The sequence below is a fragment of the Ursus americanus genome, chromosome 1 (assembly GCF_024610735.1).
Source record: "Ursus americanus isolate L20-20 chromosome 1, mUrsAme1.1.p, whole genome shotgun sequence".
Lineage (NCBI taxonomy): Eukaryota > Metazoa > Chordata > Mammalia > Carnivora > Ursidae > Ursus > Ursus americanus.
Window position 1 is genome coordinate 25,581,881 of NC_142127.1, and position 18,120 is coordinate 25,600,000.

Consider the following 18,120-nt stretch of genomic DNA (forward strand, 5'->3'; position numbering starts at 1 on the left):
CTTTAAACATTTTAGAAGCCTCAACATGATGTTAAGCGTTGGAAGTTCCAAGTTTCTCAGAAACCTAATTTGACCAAACGAGTGACAAATCAACGCGGGGCTTCTGAATATTCTCCTGCCTAAACATCTCTTAACCCCTCTTCTCCTCTCCTCCTAAATAACCAATTGGTGGTTGAGAGGAGAAACGAAGTTTGTAACCCAAAGCACAGGTATGAAGGGAAAAGCAGAGCGCTGGCGGCTTGGGGTGGGATTTAAACAGACGCCTGGATAATGAGAGACGGAGAAGAGTACTTTTTAAGTTAACAGCCCGACTCTGCCTGGAGAGTCTCTGCGCCCACCCCCACGCCTTCCTCGGTTCCCCCCCCCTTTCTTTCTTAAGGTAATCTTTTTTTTTTTAAAAGCGGAGGGGGCATAGAAATCTGTACTTTTGTTTTTCTCAGTGCATCCTCATGCTACCGTCTCACCGAGGACAGCCCGGCCGCCGCCGGGAACCCGGTTCAGTCAATACTTAGACGACTAGGGAGAGTTCTGCCCCGCCAGGGCTGCGCGGCGGGGGCCGGCAGGGAAGATTCCGGCCCTGCGCAGGCAAGCAAGGGCAGCCGTGGGCCACGCGGCGCGTGTGCGTGGCAGCGCGTGAGTGTCGAGCGCGCGTGGCGGGGTGCGTGCCAGTGTGGGTGCGTGCCAGTGCGCGCGCCAGGCGGGGCGGCGAGCGAGCCCCGCGAGTGTGGGCGCGAGTGTGAGCGCGAGCGCGGCCGCCGCCCGGGGCTCGCTCGGCCCCGCAGCCTCGGACGAGCCCCTGGGCCTCGGGGCTCCTCCGGCTCTCGGCTCTGGGCGCTCCGCCGCCGCTCGGCTACGACTCTGGCCTCGCCGTCCCTCCGCGGCTCTCCCTTCTCTCGCGCCAGTGGAGGTGCAGGGCTCCCTCCGCCAGCTCCGGACCGGGCCGAGCAGAGCGCCAAGGGGGCCGCGGCGGACCGGAGCTCGGGCTCGCCGGCCGCGAAGGCGCCGCGGCGCGGGGGAGAGGACGAGCGGCGAGGGCGGCGGCTGAGCGCCCGCGGAGGCTTCCAGGGGCCCCGCGGGCGGTCCTTCCCCGCTCCGGGCAGCCCCGGCACAGCTGCCCCGACGCCGGGCGCTGGCTCGCTGGGGGATCGGGACCGGGCGGGGCGGGGGGCCGGGGTGCGTGGTCTCGGGCAGGGGAGCGCAGGGCCCGACGGAGGGCCCCGCGGCCCAGCCGGGCGACCTCGAGCCCCCCGCCTGCGGCTCGGGGCCAGACCCGACCGAGAGCGGAAGAGCCGAGAGGCAGGGAGGGAAGGCGAAAAGAGGTAGCAAGCCCCGGACAAGGAATCCTTAATTACAGATTTAAGGCGAGCAAAACCGTACACATTTTCCATGTGTCAGCTGACGGCCGCGACAAAAGGAAACACAGAACGCTGAGGGGGAAAATGGCCCCTTCTCGGCTCCCCCCCCCTTTATTATCTGTGCAAATGTAAAATGCATTAGGTAGTGACTCTGGGTAGGTGGTGCCTGGGGCCAAATCGCAGTTGCACGCTCCAGTAGGAGGACAGTTCGCTGATGCACCCAGAGGTCTGGGGAACCTCTCACAAAAAAAGGGGCTATAAATACTGCGCTCGAGCACATCTTGCTTCTTCAAAACTCCATTACTCATACTTTTTAAGTTTTAAAATTTGGTGCTTAGAGTGTTGCAATTCGTTATCTTCAGTGAAATCCTATTGTGCACGCGCGCGCGCACACAGACGCTCGCGCACATAGCGACACACACACATTTTGTTTTTCGGTTTTGTAGATTCCTTTTTCATTTTCATTTTTTTTTTTTTTTTCTGGCCTGTTATCACAGCACTAGAAATCCAGGGGAAAAGCCAAGCCGATTGAAAGCCAGGGAACAGAGCAGCAAGCACCAGAGAGCACAAGTTCCCCACCATAGCCCTGCAGCTCAAGAGGAAAAAGGAAAAAGGTGTGTGCTTTGATGACTTTCCTCTTAACTATGATCACAAAACACCCTGTCCCTGGGATTTAAGTCAGCGGTTCGCCTCCACAATATCCTGAATTCTCCGTAGATGGAGAAGTGTTCCAAACTGACCACTACAAACCTCTAGTTCTGTGCCCTCATTTTTAACCTTAGAGTTAGATGACCTTTGAGGGTCACCCTGAGCCATCATGCAATGTCCTCTAGTGTTTTCTCCCTCTTGTTTCCAGGCCAGCTTTAGAAAGAGAAGACTTCGCCTCTTTGAGAGTAATCTATTTACTGAGAGAATTGATGCAGAGGGTGGAAGGCAACCACCTTGTTTGGTCATTTTAGGGATCTTCCTTTTTGTAGATGATAGTTCCCCATTTTTCATTTGTATTTTTCACCAATGTCATTTTCCCCACCTCATTTTATAAAATTTTTTTTCAAAGTGCCTTTTCATGTGGTTCCAGTGTAGTGATTTGCCCACACCCCAAGTCATGCTATGTGCATTCAGGACCAGTAGCTGCATATCAGTAATTCTTAAATGCCTCCTGATCCGTATTTCCAGCTGAAATTCCTAACGTTATTGGCTGGGCAAATGCTTGAACCCAGAACCTTTGTGGACTGGTTGCCAGCCACGTGACAGCAGTGTTACACACGGGGGATAGGAACACAATTAAGTTTCTGCCTTGGTCTCTTCCATTGTAGAAGGCAGAGAGCCTTCCTTATTTCCCACCTTCCCCAGAAGTGTTAGTAAATTAGCAGATTAATAAATTGATATAAATCACACTAGATTCCAAGCCCATCTCCTCTTCTGATACCTATTTAGGAAACTTTAAAAATCTCCTGCAAGCTTCTAGACCTTCTCTGATTTGGCTCTACCCTCCCCACTTTTTGACTTTATCGTTCAGTAAGATAAATAAGGTGAAAGGGCAAATTAGGAGTTTCTTTCCCTACAGCTTCCCAGGATTTGAGAGAATCATCCTGTTTTAGGCCAGTTGTTGTTAGTTCATGTTTTTACCACCCACCCAAGAACAGCACAGGATTAAGTTTATATTAATAAATGATGTTCATGACTAGGTTTCTAAATGCCAGAGCTATGATTTATTTTTTTAGATGGGTGGAGAAAGGAGAGCAGCAATAAACTAGCCCCTAAGTCACTCAAAATCCTTGGCTTGACGCATCTCTGTGGATGTTTTTGTCTTTTTTTTTTTCTTTGTATGTACCTCTCATTTTCCTTTGAGTTCTATCATAATGAACTAAATATTTTGTAGACTATTTACCTTTGTCCATAGCTTCAAACCCTGTATTTATTTTAGTTAAATTTATAAAGAAGTATTTTATGGTCCCCCTTTCTACTTTCTGACTGTTTATAATTGTCCCTATTTATCCCTCCACCCCATTAGGAATTTCACAATAAAACCCTGCACCAAATAAATTAAAATCTGCAACTTCAGACACCCAAAGAAGAGGACATTAATCCACTTAGTAAAATACCCAGACCTCCCCCTCTCAATTTCAGCTCTTCTTAATGTAACATTTAGTAATTGCAGCTGGCTCCTTAGACTTCCCTCCCTCCCTTTCATTCTGAATCATATTGGCCTTGTTTAACCTTCATTTCCTTTCCTACCCCCCACATTTGTCCACGTACTTTTCTTTGACCATGTTTGTCTTTCTTTTGCTGCCCGGATTGAAAGCAATAAATAGAGCTTTCTAAGAGCGTAATACGTTCTGTTAAAATCCCATTCTACCTCCCCATTCACTATTAATGCTTTGTACAATTTTTATGTATCCTTCAGTTGTGTAGTTACTGCTCTATATTTTTCTGATTGATCATTAAGTTATGCTGGCTTTTGAGAATTGCCTTCATAATCCTGAAGTAAAGGCTTTTTACTTGGCATGCTCTTTGCCTTTGGAATGCCTTTCCTGGCAAGGACAGGCATTTCGGTTTGACTATGATTCTTAAGTTACAATTCAAGGCTAATTTGTTCAGTTAGGCTTCTACTACAAGCAGCCCTGGTTCTCACTGTTAAGTGCTCCAGGAGGTTGCCTAGTTGAAGGGTATGTTGTAAGTACAAGATGTAATATACTTATATTGTACTTGATTATCAGTTTTCAAAAACAGCTGCATGCTTTGATATCTGTGTAAGGAAATATCAGAAGATAATATACCATTGGTATTTATTACTCTATAATTAAGGATGTGTCAGTGTTTCCCTTTAAAAAAAACCCCTATTTTCAGAAATTCATATCTCAGGCATAAATTTCCCTATGAATTACAGTCTAATACCATATTAGAAGTATCTTCTTTTTAAGTTATCCCTCCCCTTCTTTTTCTTTCCGGGGAAATACGTTTCAGGATGTAATTTCTGGGTTATCTATTTGGTATGAAAGTGAAGCACTCCCTTTGCTGCACAATTAAAGGTGCTTCTGCCGCCCATGCCACCTGCTCCCTCTGTCCTAGACCCTTGGCACCAGGTGAGATCGTGGGGGCTGCCTCTGGATGAAGGGCCAGCCTTCTGTCTATGCGGGTAAGTAACTTCATCATTGTATGACGCAAAAGGCAACAGAGAAGGCTCAGCTGTCCAGAAGTACCGCGTGCGCCATAGAGCTTGAAATTTTAGTACCAGGAATGAATTCTTGTATATTCCTCCCCTGTGGCCTCTTAGAATCCAAATGCGACCAGGAGTAACATGAAACAAATCTAAAGAAAGGTACTGGCAATTTATTAATCCATATTCATTCTGCTAGTAAGAGAAGCAGGAGGAGGAAAGAGGGGAAGAAGATGGAGAGAGAGAGATTTGCCCCTTCCCCTCCTTTAAGGGATGGTGGCCTTGAGCAATTGGATTGACCATGGCCTTCTGCACGAGACTGTTCTAGACCTGGGTCTACCACCACAGGACCCGCAGCAACTCCGCTTCTCGTTAGGGCCTCAGTTTCCCCACAGGTTTCAAAAACAAATGCTTACCAGGAGGGCCAGGAAAGTTACCTTAAATGTATAAATGCACGTGAGTGTAAAGACCACAGGGAGTAGCAGGCCTATGATGGATGTCGGGGCTGAATGCCTTCCCACAGGCAGAATGATAGTAATAATAAAGACACTGAAAACGTCAGCCTCACTACATGGTCTCTCACGCCTCTTTTAAGACCAACCATGTGGGCCACAAAGCAGCCCCCTGCTACTCCGCACTCACTTGCCTAGGGGTCCAACAGCCATGCACACCGACCCTGGTGCTTACTGAAAGACACATAGGTGACAATGACAGCGTCCCATACAGGGGAAGGCTTATGCAAAAAGTCTCTGTTTCTACAACATGGTCTGGCTCCTAAATATGCCCTTATATGATCCCTTGATTTTCTTATTTGTGAAATGATGATGGAAATACTAAATTTTCAAATATAAAGGACTTCACATTCCTTGAGAAAAGTATCACACAAGTATTTCCAGAAATCACTTCCAGCACACCACCTTAGGTCTGCTATTTAAATGCATAACTGATAGGAGAGTAACATAAGCATCTTAAATCATCTCCCACGAATCATCAGTTCCTTATATCAATTTATGAGAATAATTATGAATTTGTCTTAAGGTTGAAACTCATAACCATAGAGCTGCAACAGAGAAAGTCAGAATCACTTAGGTAATGATAATGGGAAGACACTGACCCCAAATTCCACTGTAGGAAAACAGGCTGTAGAGTGACTGAGGATCCTTGTCCCCGAAGTCATATGTACCTCCTATGCAGCTAGGGAATTCTAAAGATAGGGGAGGGAGAGCTCCTTCTCATGGATTGCAATGAAGGACAGAGGCCACAGCTGACCCTGTCTTGAAGAGGAAAAGGAACAGGAAAGGAACCAGTATGGGAGATGGCTAGTGTGGTCAGGAGCTCAGGTAACTCTGTGCTCTACCACACAGCTCTGAGTTTTCCAAGATATGAAGACTGGCTCATGTAGCAACTTCCTTTATCGTCCTCTCACTATCTTTCAAAAGGGAGTTTACAGAACTACGGTTTTCCATGTTGGGTTTGTAACGTTACAGGAATTAGTAAGAAATGGTGGTCAGCAGCCCCAGGAAAAAGGGACCATGAACCATCACGTCAGACTTTCTCAAAGTATGATTTGTTTCAGGATCAAGGTTAAGTCCTTGGCTCCTGGTAAGGGGAGGAAAGTCTTCTTGTGCAAAACTGGCAGTTAGGGCAGTTTCTTCCACTGTCTGAAGGGAAATGGTTCTCTGATTGGATCAATAGTTTAGAGTTAAGAAATGTTAAGGAAGGCATGGTAGCAAAACTAACCGATTTATAGCTCCTATCAGAAGTCATATCCAATAATAACATTCAAGACACATAAAAAGTCACAAAGAGTACGAATAGCCTTTGGATACTATGACCCAACTTCAGAAGTAAGCCACTAGCCACCGAGTGAATATGCCTTTCCCTGTGACATGTCTGTGCTTTGTACCATCACTCCTCTGACTTAACAATTATTGTACATTTGGTGTAAATCCCCATGGTTTTTGTTGTTGTGGTGGTTTTATATTTTAATCGCCAATATACATAGCTTTGAGCTGCATGCAGAATTGTCTGAATGTTTTTAAACTTTCCCAGTTACATTTTAATGAACAGCTCTGAAGGGAGGGTGTATTATAGAAGCATTAGGTGTCCCGTAATCTCAGTTCAAATTTTAAAATGAAACATGTCAGTGGTTTATAATATACTCTCTTCATTGTTAAATATAAAATCTAATATTAAAGGCCACCCAATTTTCCACTGAAACAGAAAGGCACTTAGGGTGATACTTGTCAATAGTCAATAGAAGAATAAAACTCATGGACTATGTCAACATTAAAAGACAGCAGCACGGACTATCATTTGAAAACTGATTCTATCACCCACAGAAAGTATCTTGAGACTTAACTGAAAATTTTATTGTGGCTCATAATATTTCTGGGTAGCAGATGCTTTCTCAAAAACAGATTTTACTTTTAAAAATATCAAATATAATTAACACCTTCAACATAAAATGAAATCTTTGCTTCCAGATGCATTTCAAGGTGTTGAAATGAATCTGTGCAGCCCTCTATGGCTGTGAGTTTCCATCGACTTACTGATTCTGCTGCCATCTTTATGTGGCATGTCTGAAGATTGGAGAATCAGAGCAGGGTGCGTAAACCCGCTATATCTGAAGGATGCTTATTAAACCACAAGCTCTTATGAGAGAGGTCTTTTGACCTATTCCTGATCAGCGTGGTATTAATGAATAGGTTAAGAGCTAGGTGCTCTGCTATTTAGTACAGAAACAACTAGCCAGAAACACGGATTAGGTAAGTTCATGGCAAGCATCCTGGACACCGTACCAAGGTCTTGATCCTGAGTAGACTTTTAAAGATATTTAAACTTGAAATTGGCTTAGTGATTTATTTTAAAAGAAAAGAATGAACAGAACTGAATGTTTCAAAAAAGAAAGATCGAAATTTTCAACAACTATATTAAGAAATAATGGGAGTGTTTGATCTCTTTACTCAAAGTAAGGGAAATAGGAATTAAAAAGTCAACTTGTATTCGCAGTTATCCTGTGACTTCAGTGAAGTATGGGTTAACTTAGTAACACTCCATCCCACCATATCATGGATTTGAGAAGCACACAACACACGCAGACCCACAGATGCACGCACGCTTCAAGTTTTCAAATGTTAAGAATTACACAGTTACAAAACTTTTTATTGTTTATATGCACTAATACCAAGTCTGACAGCATAGTTTCACGAAGTGACAACTATAATGTAAATTTTTACTCTAGAAGGAACACTGGGTACAGCTAAAGACAAAAGCTGATTTGCATTTATGGGTATAGGGAAAAAAAACCCTCCATACACAGGTAACTTTCAACTATGTCTACGATAAAATGGGAGCCCGTTATTTTCAGGACAGTAAAACACAGTAAACGAAACACTGTTTCTTGGCTGTGAGATTATACTTAATTATTTTGAGAAGACATCACTGTGACATGGCATCCTTCTGACTGAAGCAAATTTACTGGTCTCGTTCACCTCCTTAGATGAAAACCCTGCCCAAAGTGTCTACGGACCTCTTAGGCATATTTATACCTTAACTTTTACACTCAGAAGGAGCACACCTGATAAATTCCGAGTTCCCCAGTCTCAGACCGGAAGGGTCTTCTGAAATAATCCCTGCGCCCTTTGTTTTATGGGTGAGGAGGTAATTTGTTCAGTGATTTCCCCACAATTGATGGGACTCGAAGCCAGCGCTGTGATGTCCCATCATGCGTTAAGGATCTCACAGTGGTTAGGGAGAGGACTGTCTGCAAAGATAGGGCTGCTTGTTTCTGCTTCTTACTCTTCCTGCTTTTCAATTCCCAGGCCTGATGGATTCTGAATTCCCGGCCTTCTTTGATCTGCAAGACTGCCTCTATCCTGAGGGCTCGATCTGGCTCCTGGAGCTTGATCGTGTTCCTGCTGATGACTTTGCTACCTGTCCAATGGGCCCTACTGGACTTCTGACTCATCGCCTGCTCTGTCTTGGGTGCCTGCTAGACCACTCAATCCTTCTAGAAGCCAGAAGGCCACGCTTAGCCCTTGTGTACCCTCCGCTCCCTGGCTGTTCCTCACTCTGCAGTGTATAAAAGTTATTCCTTTCAAAAGCTAGGAAAGTTACAGTTTACCTGTCAGTAAACAGAAGATGGTTTATCAACAGACTTTACCTTAATGACTACAAATGTTTACCTCCTGCTTTCCAGAATGCAAAGAAAATCTTGGAAATGTCATAATATCTTACAAACATTTGCAAAACAGATCCTTGTACATCCGGAAAAGAAACAATTGTATTCGTTGTCTCTGACACAAGGAAAGTGTTCAGTGAGAAACATACAGATAGATGTACACTCTTACACATAAATGAGATATGCTAATTAAAAACTGCAGTAGGCACTTTATTAAAAATTTATTTTACAATCTAGCCGTTCAAAACATCTTTATGTCAACAAATACAGCAGCTTGACTATTGGAATCATAAGCGATTTATCTTGAAAAGATTATATTTGTAGCTGGATGCAAATATTTTTGAGGAATATTTATATCAAAATTACTGTTTTAGTAGAAGTATTTTGATTTCCCTATTTTTACCCCAGGAACAAAATTAAAACAAGTATCTCAGTGTTCATTTTACGGGCAAGATGGCCCCACTTAGTGTGTTTCCCACGTTTGTCCAAATTACAGCTGTTTATCTCGCAACTTTAAAATAAATTAAATGCAAATGTAACTCTGTGAATCATGGGAATACCTGCCAGACCCCTTATTAATACCTTCACTTAAAAACCCCTGTGCCAGAGTCATTAATTTGCTAAAATAAAAGTGCTAAAGCAGCCCTTTGCCCACAAACAATTCTGAGATGGCTGCCCAATTAGTCTGGTAGCATTCTGATCCTCCGTTCAGACCCCGTGGCCCTTTGAGGACACAAGAAAGCTCCGATGATAACCTGGCAACCTAGGTAGAAACACAGCCAAGCGCGAGCTTTTGAAGCTGCAGTTTGGCTGCCATCGTGTCGGCAAAAAGAAAGAATTCAGGCACCATGTCATCCAGTACAAAGGATAAAAATGGATTCAACCGGAAATTCAATGTGGCACCACATATGGGATACATGAGTGCGGTTATACAACAGGCCACATATTTTTTTTGAACAGTCTCCTCCATGTGATGCTGAGGACATGTGTAACCATCATAACGTCTCTAGGAATCTGTATTTAATTTGAGTTGGGGTGGTGGCAGGGATGGGAGATCTGAAGCCGCCACAGGTTTGTGGCAGATGGCTCTGTGTCAGCTATGACAAGCAGCCAGGCTCAGCTTCCTCTGCAGACTTTCTTTTCTCTCTGATCAGGTAAATATGGGCACACTCTGGAAAGTTCTACAGATTCTGCCTTAGGCTGCAAGTTTGTGACTTAGCCCCATCTGTCACAAATCTTCCCTAGGTTCTGTTGTAAGCAGAGACCTGAATTTACCATGTAGGGCTGCCCAAGAAAAAGGAGTCGTTTCACCCTGTGAGGGGGAGGGAGAGAAGAGAAAGCGAGGAAGAAGCATTAACAACCGAAAGACGAAAGTATGCTCAAAATTCATATTGCAGATTTGCATAACTTACGTCAATTAGATTTCAAAAAGCCACCAAGTAAATGGTTCTCGAGTTTCATCAACTCAGGAAATCCCAGTTTCTGATTGGTTTGAAGTGGAACTGTCTTTTCAACCGTAGGGGAAAGCTCCCGATTTTTCGCCAATGGGTGCATTCCACTGCACACAGATTTCCTGCTTTATGTTACAGATGACGGCTATTCAAAGTTTATCATCCAACTTTTAACTTTTATAAACACAAGATACACAACACTCTTAACCCATGCATTTGCTGATGTGAGTTTCACTTTTAAGTGGTTAAGGCACAAGAGAAATGCCATTACTACTACGTGAAATGTATAAAGCCCTTCGAGTTTACAAACAGGTTTATATTTATTATTTCATTATAGCAGTACCTTGGGGGGGGTGCTGTTAAGAATTTAGGGGAAAAAAAATTCCTCCAAGTTGACAGATGAATCATACAGAGATTCACCTAGAGCCAGGCTGCAAATGAGTAACGGAGGAGGACGAGACGCTGAAACCTCTAACCGATCTTGATCACCCGAAGTCTGTCTATGGTGCTAAAGGTTTTTTGCTCTTATTTTGCTTAGACAAATCAAAGGAAAACCAAGCCAAATAAAATCAAGGCAGGAAGTGAAGAAAGAGAGAGGGAGAAGACCAGGGAGGAGGGAGAGGAGAGATTGAGAAGTTGCCTGAAATTGTGCTAGTGCAGTTGAGAGATTTTTAGAAGTTCTAAAAATGTCACCAGTTTTTAAGTTTTCATTTTTAAGGAAAAAAGTAATGATTTTGGAGGAGTGTTAATACAAGAGAGCAACACCTTATTGACATCTAGAGTATAAGCTCAAATTAAAAAGGGACTATAGAGTGACCGGTGTCTTGAAGGAAACTTAAAGTGGCTTGGCTGTGGTTCGGGGAGATTGAGCCCAATATAATTAAGACGACCACAAATGGCTTTTCTGGGCACTGACTCTGAACTGTAAGCTTGATCATTGTTTGGAATCATTTTGAGGCAGAAATCTGAAAATTCTTCTCTCCTCCAAGTAAGAGCAGGTTATAGAGGTTGCTAGAATGTTGCAGAATTTGAAGAGAACAGAATAAAAAGCAGCAGCTATCAGCCGAAAAATCTTAAGAAACTACAGGTCACTCTCAAAAGCACAGGGGAGAAAGCATCTCCTTTTGCACACAAAATATCGCACGATTTGTAAATAAAAGGAAATGAGAAATAGGATGGGAATGAAGATCTATCCCGTTCGTCTGGGAGGTATTTACTTCACACAAGTGCCCCATTTGTGCCCTGGGCTCTTTTCAATCTGGTAACAAGGTAATGTCCATAATTTTTTCTCTGAAGCATTTTAAAAGATAATGATGAGAAGTTTGTGAAAACACGAGGCATTGATCTCAAAAAGTTGTTGGGAATTTTCAGTAAGTAAATTCACAGAGTAAAAATGAGGCAAAAATACAACTTCATGGTATTAGACTTATTTGGGTTGAAAAGGGAAAAGTATTGTTAGTGTAAGAAGTCAATCCTTAGCTAATTATTATATGGTTACTTCTAGAATCTTGTGTTCAAGTTAGGTTTGGGAGTCACAAAAAGCTCCCTGTCGTGGATGAAATGAAACCTATTTTTAATCTCTGTGACAAATATGTGGCCAATGTGTCTGACCTACTCGGAAAAGGAAGTGTCCTGAAAGTACGACAAAGCTGCAGTTAATGACTAAACTTAGATGTAAACTTTTTAAAGAAATGTTTAGATTTTTTAAATCAAGAAAATGGTTTTAGATTTTTTAAAAGATTAAGAAACATTTAATTTCTGCATGCATTGGATTTCTTTAAGAAAGATCTTAAGAAAAGTGTGTGTGTGTCTATGTGTGTATTTGAGAGAGAGAGAGAGAGGGAAAGAGGGAGGGAGAACATACTTGCATGCATGTGAGGAATTTAAACATTTCAAATCTGAAACCACTTCAGGTGAGAAGTCATGGGCAACAGTGTTCTGTAGTAGAAAGAGTCACTTTAAGAAAAAAAAAGTGTCCAATTCTGTTTCTGCTTTTCAGTTACTAGCATTCTGTTTTAAATCCTGCTTCAAGTTATAGCCCCCAAACTCTCACTCATATTGAAAGTATAATGTCTCATGTGAGAAGAAAGCCAAGTGTTAGTAGCCTTATTCTAGTCATTAAATTTCTAAGTGTGAATCCATATGAAAAATCCTATCCTAAAGTGAACCCTATGTGAAAAGCAGTTGAGATGATTTTAAAATGTAAACTTTTGACAAAAAAAGAGAGTAAGGTGTAAAAATGTAAAAGGAGCAAATTAAAGAATTCAGTGACATTCTATCCTTTTAGATCTTAGAAGCATATGTTTTATAAAAGCAAAACAGCACTGTCCAATGGAATAAGTCTAAAAAAAACCCCAACATTCTCGTTAAGTACACACAAAAGACTCTTCCATTGCATAAGAAAAGTAAGGAAAATACTGCCTTGGGGGAAATAATTCTCTTGTATTTACTGAAGGCAAATGTCACCTGAAAATGTGTATTTATAAAACATAAGGTGGAAAAATATCATAGCTTGTTACATCTTAATTATAAAGTTTTAGAGACATTCTTTTTCTGTTTCGGCTTTAAATCCTATTACAATAACCAAACTAAACCTGTGGTCCTTCCTTTAGTTTTTACCAGTTTCTCCTGACAAATGCATCCTAAAGCTTGATTACTTCTAATTCTTGGACTAATTTATTAATTTTATGACTAATCTTTAGATAAAATATCATCAGGATTTGCACATGGGGACACATCTAAATGTGTGTAACAGGTTTATAAAAAAGAAATCCACAGTAGAAAATACATAAAAAAGAATCATACATATGAATTCTTATAAATGCTTATGCATAAAATTTGAATTTATAAAACTTTTTGAGATGGAGCACTTTAGGATGTACGGACCAAAACCATATGTAAAAAGCAATAGCAGGAAATAACATTTAAGGCAGAGGTTATCTTTAAGCTGTATGAGGAACCATTTGATGTAAGTGACGGCATTACCACTAAGCTGACATTGTTTCAGAGTTTTTCCATAAGTTGTTTGTAAAAGAAATAATCACAGCCATATTATGGAGTAGCTGTATTAAAATATTTCAACCAGAAGTCTGTTTTCTTTTGTAACTCAAGGCAACTTGTTGCAGTAACTTCTGAAATGGTTAAAAATTTGTCCATGAGGACTAACAGAGATAATGAGGCCTAACCTGAAGCAATGTTTAAAAACTGATACATTTTGATGGTGGAAATATCATTATAAATACTTCATGGAAAAAACATTTTCCTTCTTTTTTTTGTATCTCTATGAGAGGACAGATGGTAATTAAACTGATAGGGGTGACCATTCCACAATATATGTCAAGTCATTATGCGGGAGGTTGTAAACTGACACCGCGATGACAATGATATCTCAATGAAACTGAAAAAACAAACAGAACTAAACCAAAAATTCACCAGGAGGGAAGAACAAAATTAGTGACTTGATGGTGAGCTCACTGAAAAGATCTCTGTGTCATATATAGAAAAGGAATCCATTTGCATAAATACTTATGATTCTATTTCTTCGATTTCCACAATTTGCACATTGCGGTAGCCTGTCACGTGGAAAACGACTGGAGTAACATTTTATATAAAGGAGACCACTACTGAACTTCCAACATTAGGAAATGTGGATGGAAACGCTGGAAAGCTGTTTTGTCTGTGAAGCTTCCCCTGTATACGGTACAATCGTATTGACTCAAGGAGTAATATTGGAGCCTGGAACTGTTCAGTCAGCATTTTAAACTATTATGAGCTACCTTCTGAACCATTGCCAAGTTAATAGACAATGAAAGATAATGAGCTTGAAATTGGGTGTTAAATTGCATTTTTGGTTCTCTCCCTTTTTCTTGAAGTTTAACTGTTTCCTGCAGAAACAAAGTCCTGTTTTGATGTATCACTATGTAAATATGTATTTTAGGCCATGAAAAGGGAAAGGAGAGAAAAAAAGGGAGCAAACTGTATTTCATGTAGGAAGGTTATACATTAACATAGGAAAATTAAAATATACTGGATTATAAAACTGCTAGATTGTAAACTATACTGAATTTATGTAAAATGAAGATGCTACATTCAAAGAATATAAAAAGGTATATTACTCATGGCCTGGAGCCACCTTCCAAAGTCGTAAAGCAGATTTATCCCAGTTCAATTACTTAGACTTTAAGCAGGGCCTCTTTGTGTTGTGATTTCAACAATGTAAAAGTCTTGATTCAAACGAGGAAAAAAAGATCATGAATGAGGGGACTTCATGATGATCCTGTTTAAAACTATTCTCCCTTTGCCTTTGCCATTCAGAGAGGAGACTGGCAGTCTCATTCTAAACAAACTGAGGATTTTTAGGTCATTTTACTAAACTGGACAAGGGAAGCATTTGGTTCTTGAAAATCATCTTCAAAGTAGTTAAAAAATGAACACCAAACTTCACGAATGTCATTCACCTGAATTTTTGAGGCCTGAAGATTTCATTATGATGGGAAGAAAGGCTTATCCTCATTAGTATAATTGTGGAATCTTTCCTTTACTTCCTTTTAAACTAATGAGTTACATTAATCCAGGTTCATTTTTATAAGCCTCTTGGGGCTAAATGTAAAGGACAGTCATCTTAGAAAACAATAAATTAAAAAAAAAGCATGTACCCTGCATTAAGTGCACGTATTTCATAAGACCTAGGTTAATACAACTGGCATCCAGTTTAATTAATCCTTGTTAGTGTAACAACTAATATTCCTCCCTAGCATGTTTCCTTTAAACATTAGTATGTTAATTAAATGTTTTTTTTTTAAAGATTTTTCTTTGTACTTCAATATGGCATTTATACCCCGTAAATCTCTCCTCAATATCTACCTTATAAAGATGTTTTCTTATAATATCTGGTCTCTTGCAGAAATTCTGGAGCCTTTTTGAAAGCTGTTCAGGTGTAGAATACAGATATTCAGCTGCAGGAAAAACAGATACATTTTTAATGAAACAAAAACCTCAAAGCACACACTCGATATTAGTCACTTTACTAATTAAAAATGCATATTGCTCTGTGCTGCCTCGTGTTTTACATTATTTAAGCATGATTTTATAAGGTTACCTCAGCTCACAAGGATGTTTAATGCTAAATAAGACTGTGTAGTTGTGCTGTTTAGACATCTCCTTTGGGTGATTAAAATACATTATTCTAATGTAACACAATGCATATGTGATATATTTAGTGATGAGAATTTTTTTCAAAGAACTGGTACTATAGCCGTATGTACCCTGTAACAACAGTTGCATATTATTAACTAGTCAATTGTTTAAATAATTTGGTGTGACTTCCAGTCCTTGATTTTTCTCTGTGTATATCATTAAAAAAAATCTGTAAGCAATTGCAGCAACACTGACCTGCTTATAAAAATCCATCGTTATGGGATGTGTATGCTAACAATGAAGAATGCTATTTGAAAACTTGCTTTTTTGTTATCTTAAAAGAACAGATGGTAAATATAAGCTTACTCTAATGTATTAAAACACATAAAATTTTCCTTAACACTAACATGTTGACTTGCCAAATAAACAATTGCTCCTGCCTAAGTTTATTTTCAAACTTTCTAATTTAGCATGAATCATGTATTAAATCTCAACAAAGATGAAAGTACATTAAAGCAGCTACCTGGAAATATTTCGGGATAAACCAAATCTTTGGGACAGAGTGGGTAACAACCACAATACACAGCTTCCAACCTAAAGGAATTTTCGAAAGAGGATAAAAAAAGTATATTAAAAAGACATTACTATCATAGCCAGAAAGTGGTTTTGTTTGCCTAAGTTAACAGTGTGAGCCCTGAGTTAACTGGGACGAGAAACATGGTCGGCAGTACAAGCCTTAAAGCCAAAGTTGCTCTTTTAAAAGATTTATTGATCATATATGAATTTCATAGAACAGAACCAACAGCATATGTTTTGTTCACTGAATTAATCAAAGCGCAGCTCTGCATTTTTTTTGTTGTTTTTAAAATACTGTTTAACACATTTTATAATCAGCAGATAAACACATGTAACAACATGGTAAAGTATGGACAGCTTTTCTTAATAATGCTGCAAAGCCCCAGAATGTTCATTTTTCAAAAATGTTTAAATACAATAGCACATACTTAACTTTAACATTTAGTCACAGAAATGATCGGGGCACTTTTAAAAGCATCAGAAAACAAATTTACAGTCTGTTGTGATGGGGCATTTTCATTTTAAACTCATGCTTCAAAATAATTTGTTATTTTGCAGAATGTAAAACTATTCTCCCTTTTACTGAAAAATTCTCATGAAGATTACCTTAATGAACATTTCACTTTCTTGGCCAAAAATTCAGCTCATTTCCCATTTTATCAGAAAAGAATACTTTTATTAGTAAACAAATCAACAAGAAAGTTTCACTTTGTGAAAGGATTTCCCCAAGGGACACCTATGGGAAGGTGGTTTTCTTTTTTTTTTCATGTCATAGTAGTAAGGGTTAAGCAGAGGGAAGGTATTGCATCTCGAAGGTTGTTAGCCCTGCATAATGGCTATTGATCTGACATATAATAAACCTTAAAGATACCACTGTAATTTCTGTTGGCTAGAAATTACACAGTGAAATTCAAAGCACTCTTTAAAATATGTTTATTTTATGAGAAACTTTGAATTGCATCCAAAATGTTGACCAAAGGCGGAATTTTATTTTGAACTGCAGATTTTTTTAACCCAAGAATAATTTGAAGTTATGTCAATGTTTACCTTGTTTGTTTATAGTGACAAAGCACATGCAATTTAAGCTGTTTTTAAGTGGGTGATGTTTTCCCTATTTTATTATGTTGACTGAAATTAGTTTAAATGAAAAGTATTTACTTTGAGCTACAAAGTTTGGAAAAATACTGAGTTCAAAGTTTTGCTTGAGAACTGATAGAAGATACAAGGTAACACAGTGAAATCACAGGATCTAGTTACCAATTATTAACCTCAAAACCCAAACTAATATCTAATATATATTTTTCTCTCTATACATACGGTATTGCATAGAAATTCTTATCTCCAGCACAGCTATAAACTGCACTGTGACTGCATTATAAAACATCCACTAAAGTTTTAAGCACATAAACCAGTGATATTCTGTATGAACCAAGAGAAAATACGTACTTTATCTGAAGACACTCAGTTTTAAAATGCTGTGCCAATCGAAAAGTAAATACATATGAACATTCTCTTATAATTACATAAAATCAAAAGAGTGAAGTCACAGACATTTCAGAAAGTGCACGTTATCTGCTTTTTAATAACGGATTTGAATTAGAGTGTTCTGTTCCCCGAAAGAAAACTGCAGGCCAAGTTACATTTTGAGTCATCATATGAGCACGTACTATGCCACTTCCAAAAACCTCTGCTAATTAAAATACAGTGAGATAGGAATGGCATTATTTGATTGAGGAAGGAAAAATTTACAAATTTTGGATTTCAACTTTTATTTGCAAATTATCTTATTTGTGGTTATATTTCTAATTCACCAAGAAAAAATAAAAACCAGCCACCACTTCTGGTATAATTTGGACTTATTAAATACTAAACCTCATTATATAGATCATTTAGATCAGAACTATGTTTTAAAATATATTGAATAGGCCAGAATGTTTTTAGAGAAATTTCTAAAATTCATTGCCATAAGTTTCTCATATTTTGTTATTTTGAAGAAAATGTTCATCTCCCGACAATAATACAATTATTCACCATTTCAATTCTTATGCACTACCAGTTAAATAATAAATAGGGTTCCAATTGATCTATTGTTAAAATGACTAGCAAATGACCTTTTTATTCCAATTAACAAATCATCTGCTAAATCTATGAATCTTAATATTCAGATCTATTCACTTCAATTCATACAATTTATCTGCAAATAGTTGTTGGGCTTTTGATTCTAAATATAATTAGCTGATAATTTTGCTTGGCTGAATT

At 39.5% G+C, this 18,120-nt stretch overlaps 1 protein-coding gene and 1 long non-coding RNA gene across 16 annotated transcripts in view; one reads left to right on the forward strand and one right to left on the reverse strand.

The window, feature by feature from the left end:
* Positions 1-18,120, reverse strand: part of QTMAN (queuosine-tRNA mannosyltransferase) — a 406,065-nt gene that overhangs the window by 24,089 nt on the left and 363,856 nt on the right. For 6 of the 15 annotated variants that reach the window (XM_087860213.1, XM_087860126.1, XM_087860083.1 and 3 more), the window contains 3 exons: positions 15,809-15,879; positions 15,013-15,104; positions 8,888-10,010 (listed from right to left, as the gene is read on the reverse strand). In XM_087860213.1, coding sequence (XP_087716339.1) covers positions 15,030-15,104; positions 15,809-15,879 — 146 coding nt within the window. In that variant the 3' untranslated portion in view covers positions 8,888-10,010; positions 15,013-15,029. Of the gene's footprint in view, positions 1-8,887; positions 10,011-14,989; positions 15,105-15,808; positions 15,880-18,120 lie in introns of those variants that run through there. The other 9 variants (XR_015723429.1, XR_015723348.1, XM_087860074.1 and 6 more) reach the window with 4 other exon arrangements.
* On the forward strand, positions 458-15,724 carry LOC123782375 (uncharacterized). The gene is made up of 3 exons (XR_006776965.2): positions 458-633; positions 1,853-1,969; positions 8,340-15,724. It is a non-coding gene; the product is annotated as an uncharacterized LOC123782375 (long non-coding RNA).